At 40.0% G+C, this 5349-nt stretch overlaps 1 protein-coding gene across 2 annotated transcripts in view; it reads left to right on the top strand.

Annotated features, from left to right (window-relative positions):
• The first annotated feature begins 4446 nt into the window (after positions 1–4446).
• The window catches only part of tyw3 (tRNA-yW synthesizing protein 3 homolog (S. cerevisiae)), a 17256-nt gene continuing 16353 nt past the window's right edge, over positions 4447–5349 (top strand). Inside the window, exons 1-2 of one of the 2 annotated variants that reach the window (XM_019879082.1) lie at positions 4447–4702; positions 4797–4854. In XM_019879082.1, coding sequence (XP_019734641.1) covers positions 4653–4702; positions 4797–4854 — 108 coding nt within the window. In that variant the 5' untranslated portion in view covers positions 4447–4652. Of the gene's footprint in view, positions 4855–5349 lie in introns of both variants that reach the window. The other variant, XM_019879080.1, reaches the window with a different exon arrangement.

The raw sequence follows: 5349 nt of genomic DNA, 5'->3' as shown, positions 1-5349 counted from the left end.
CACAGGGGCCTGCTCTGTTTAATCTGAAGGCCCCGAGCAAGTTTAATTTACCTGGCAACGCAAGCTAGCTGAAATATGATTGGTTAAAAACTCTACCATAATAAATAAGTTATTTATCGAGTGGCTTTCAATGTTATTTAAAATAACTCATTCAACTAAGTGGAAATAATATGACGTAAAGAATACAGAGAATAATTTTGTTTTCATATTTATGAAAATAAAATAACATAAATTATAAAATAACATAAAATACATAAAAGTAAATTTACTTTTCTGAGAATGTTTAGGCCAGCAGAGAAGGCCTTGCTGGCCCTCAGGGTCCGCCACTGGGTAAAAATGACACAGCATTTGATAAAAAGAACATTCTGCCAACAGTGAAGCATGGTTGTGGCAGTGTGATGGTCTTTCCTTGGGTTGTCTGTGTGTCATATAAAAATTGGTTTGATAAACTGAAACCTTTGTGTGTGATAAATATGAACAGAAATCAGGAAGCGGGCAAATACTTCCTCACAGCACTGTACATTCTGTATACACACTACCCTTCAAAGGTTTGGGATCACTTAGAAATTGCCATTCATTTGTTTTTAAAACAAAATGATTTTTTCAGTGACCGCAAACTTTTGAATGGTAGTGTAGACGGTACAGTGGTCGACTGGTTAGCACGTCTGCCTCACAGAGCAGAGGTCATGGTTTGATTCCGGGCCCTTCCTATGTGGAGTTTGCATGTTCTTCCCATGACTGTGTCGATTTTCTCCGGGCACTCCACTATCCTCTCACATTCCAAAAAAATGCACAGTAGGTCAATTGATTACTCTAAACTGTCCATCGGTGTGACCGTGAGTGTGAATGTTTGTTTGTCTATGTGTGCCCTGCGATTGGCTAGCAACCAGTTTTGAGTGTACTCCACCTCCTATTTGAAGTCAACTGAGATAGTTTGCACCACGCTCGCGAGCCTCGTGAGGATAAAGCGGTTCAGATAACGGATGGATTATATATTGTGAACTATGCTATATTGAAGTGTGGAGGTTTGAAGATGAAGTTTTAATGATATTCCTTACTTTAGTAATAACGGGATTCATCCTCAAATGCCCAAAATGCCACTGTCTCTCTGGAGTGCCACGTATTATGTTGCGATCTTGTGTTTTATTTTTGCAATTTGACAGTGATGGAATTGAAATGCCACTGATTTACACCAAATAAAGTTCAAATGTTCTATTATGCTTTTCCTGACAATTGCTTTTTGGCAGAAGACTCCCACTTCCTTCTGAGGGCTGCAGCAACAATCCCAGTTGCTATTCAGTTAATTACACATTTAAAACAAACACATTTAGATTTCTATCCATTTTCCGATCCGCTTTATCCTCACAGGGGTCGCGGGGATGATGAAGCCTTCTCGCTAGCCCTAGTACGCAGACGAGAACAAGTCAGGATACAGGATACAGATCACGAGTCTAGACTCGTGATCTGATGGGCTATTGAAACCTGACTGTGCCCGTTCACTTACAGCGCACAGGGGCCTGCTCTGTTTAATCTGAAGGCCCCGAGCAAATTTAATTTACCTGGCAATACAGCTAGCTGAAATATGATTGGTTAAAAACTCTACCATAATAAATAAGTTATTTATCGAGTGGCTTTCAATGTTATTTAAAATAACATTGAAAGCCACTCAACTAAGTGGAAATCATATAATGTAAAGAATACAGAGAATAATTTTGTTTTCATATTTATGAAAATAAAATAACATAAATTATAAAATAACATAAAATACATAAAAGTAAATTTACTTTTCTGAGAATGTTTAGGCCAGCAGAGAAGGCCTTGCTGGCCCTCAGGATCCGCCACTGGTAAAAATGACACAGCATTTGATAAAAAGAACATTCTGCCAACAGTGAAGCATGGTTGTGGCAGTGTGATGGTCTTTCCTTGGGTTGTCTGTGTGTCATATAAAAATTGGTTTGATAAACTGAAACCTTTGTGTGCGATAAATATGAACAGAAATCAGGAAGCGGGCAAATACTTCCTCACAGCACTGTACATTCTGTATACACACTACCCTTCAAAGGTTTGGGATCACTTAGAAATTGCCATTCATTTGTTTTTAAAACAAAATGATTTTTTCAGTGACCGCAAACTTTTGAATGGTAGTGTAGACGGTACAGTGGTCGACTGGTTAGCACGTCTGCCTCACAGAGCAGAGGTCATGGTTTGATTCCGGGCCCTTCCTATGTGGAGTTTGCATGTTCTTCCCATGACTGTGTCGATTTTCTCCGGGCACTCCACTATCCTCTCACATTCCAAAAAAATGCACAGTAGGTCAATTGATTACTCTAAACTGTCCATCGGTGTGACCGTGAGTGTGAATGTTTGTTTGTCTATGTGTGCCCTGCGATTGGCTAGCAACCAGTTTTGAGTGTACTCCCCCTCCTATTTGAAGTACACCAAATAAAGTTCAAATGTTCTATTATGCTTTTCCTGACAATTGCTTTTTGGCAGAAGACTCCCACTTCCTTCTGAGGGCTGCAGCAACAATCCCAGTTGCTATTCAGTTAATTACACATTTAAAACAAACACATTTAGATTTCTATCCATTTTCCGACCCGCTTTATCCTCACAGGGGTCGCGGGGATGATGAAGCCTATCCCAGCCAGCTGTCTTCGGGCAGTAGGCGGGGGACACCCTGAACCGGTTATCAGCCAATCGTAGGGCACACATAGACGAGATTTCTTACAGAAAATAAAAATTCCACTCTTGCCTTTGTTTGTTTGTTTTTTTGTTCCTGCCTTGGAACTGATGACTATGGAAGGTTAAGAGACAAAACCCGCTTTATCCTCACAGGGGTCGCGGGGATGATGAAGCCTATCCCAGCCAGCTGTCTTCGGGCAGTAGGCGGGGGACACCCTGAACCGGTTATCAGCCAATCGTAGGGCACACATAGACGAGATTTCTTACAGAAAATAAAAATTCCACTCTTGCCTTTGTTTGTTTGTTTTTTTGTTCCTGCCTTGGAACTGATGACTATGGAAGGTTAAGAGACAAAATTAAATAAATAAATAATTTGATATAAAAACAATTTTGATAAATAACAAATATGCAATATGACCATTCATGTGTAAAATAAGGTAATATGAATTATGTTCTTAATATTTTAATGTCTAATTATTATAATTTTATTGTAATTAAATACTTCATAATTATTTTAATGTCATACTTTTAAAAATAATAACTTGTTATTTATTTTTCAACCTTTTATGAGATTACAAAAAGTTGTTTATTTATTTATTTTACAAAGTCAGTTTTTATTTTATCATGTCCTTTTCCACATTGGCCCTTTTTTCCTGAATGCAGTTTTTCAGCGCACAAACTGCTACTTCAATCCAATCACGTGACGCGGACCCAGTTAAGTGATTGGCTATAATAGTGATGGGAATTCCGGCTCTTTTTAGAGAGCCGGTTCTTTTGGCTCGGCTCACTAAAAAGAGCCGGCTCTTTCGGCTCCCAAATGGCTCCTCAGTTTTTTTGTTGCTTAAATTAGTTTACTCCCAAAAATAATGTAAAATTATGTGTAAAATGAATTACGAATGTAAAAAATATACAGTATATCAAATATTTATTATTTATATGGCTTTATATTCTTCTGAACATACTCAACATGGCGTACAACATGGAGTGCTACAAAAAAATAAATTACAAAGTACAAAAACAAAGACCCATCTCAAAACAAGGTCAACAAAAAGTTCCAATCTCTGATTGTGCATATTTATAAGTGTTTAAATATTTACAGTAAAACAACATAAGTAAGCTTTGATTACCACACAACAAATTATCAATTAAAATTTGATATTGGATATTTTAACCTTGCACAGTCTACACGCTGCCTTTGAACTATCAATTCAGTTGAAATCAGTCCAAATTTCATTGCGTTGCCTATCCATTTTCTCACCTTTCCACTTTCCACCGTGTAGTTTTTTCTCTGTACTGTAGCGCTATATCGAGCTCTCTCTCGTCTCCCTGTCTCTCCTGTTCGTGTGCTGCTCACAGTGTGCTGCTGTTTCTCTGACTCCTCCCCCTTCTCTTCACTGAAGCGCGCGCGTGTGTCTGCGTGTGCGTGCGTGTGTGTGTGTGTGTGTGTGTGTGTGTGCGTGTGCGTGTGCGTGCGCGTGCGTGCGTGTGTAACCCTCTCCTCCCTCTTCTACCACGGATCTTGACCAATCACGTGCGGCTTTAACCGAAAGGGAGAAAAAACAGCAGGAAAAAAAAAAGTCGGCTCCCATTAAAGCGGCTCCCTCTTAGGAGCCGGCTCATGTCGTTCACTTCAAAGAGCCGGCTCTAAGAGACGGCTCGTTCACGAACGACACACCACTAGGCTATAATGCTTTACATGAGCAGACATGAGGAGCAGGAGTTGTGTCGATCGAAGCGTGCAGACCCCTGAGGGCGATGAAACAGAATGGCTGTGGAAGAGAAGTCAGTTTCAGAGTTACTCAGATAAGTTGCCAATGGTTTGCATAATAAATTAAGGCCTTTAGCACGCTCAGATAGATTCCATAGATGACACTCCTGTGAGGTAGATGGCGGTATAAAACTCAACGCTGGTTGCTAACCACCATTCAATGCAAACATGAGGAAGTTAAGACTACGTTTACATTGAGTCAATGATGATATCGGGCTTCTTCACAATCTTTGCAAATGGAGAAAACCTTTAGTGAGTGGAAGAAACGGTGTCTGAACAAATGTGACATAAGTAAGAAAGGAAATGTGGATGAAGATATTGAGCACTTGGTGTCTTTGCTCAATAGCTTCGAGGAGTATTTCACCACCAGTTCATGCTCCGGACGCATTACAGTAATTGACACGGTGAGTGAGCTCTTATTGATTGTATGTTACCGAATACGGCTGTTTGAGCTAACGTTAAAAACACAATTTTATTTGTATTTAGGAAGTGTCGGTAAGAAAGGAAATGTGGATGAAGATATTGAGCACTTGGTGTCTTTGCTCAATAGCTTCGAGGAGTATTTCACCACCAGTTCATGCTCCGGACGCATTACAGTAATTGACACGGTGAGTGAGCTCTTATTGATTGTATGTTACCGAATACGGCTGTTTGAGCTAACGTTAAAAACACAATTTTATTTGTATTTAGGAAGTGTCGGAAATTATCTGACAAATCTAGAAATCACATTGTTATCATTGTTAGCAGGAACGAACTGGGGTGCGATCAATCGGTGTCATTAGAGGTGGGTAGAGTAGCCCAAAAATGGTACAAACGACCAAAATATAAAATGTCCATCCATTTTCTGACCCGCTTAATCCTCACAAGGGTCGCGGGGAGGGGGGGGGGGGGCCGGGGGC

The sequence above is a fragment of the Hippocampus comes genome, unplaced genomic scaffold (genome assembly GCF_001891065.2).
Source record: "Hippocampus comes isolate QL1 unplaced genomic scaffold, H_comes_QL1_v1.1 scaffold85, whole genome shotgun sequence".
Lineage (NCBI taxonomy): Eukaryota > Metazoa > Chordata > Actinopteri > Syngnathiformes > Syngnathidae > Hippocampus > Hippocampus comes.
Note: the sequence above shows the minus strand (reverse complement) of the source record. Positions and strands in the feature narration are given on the sequence as shown.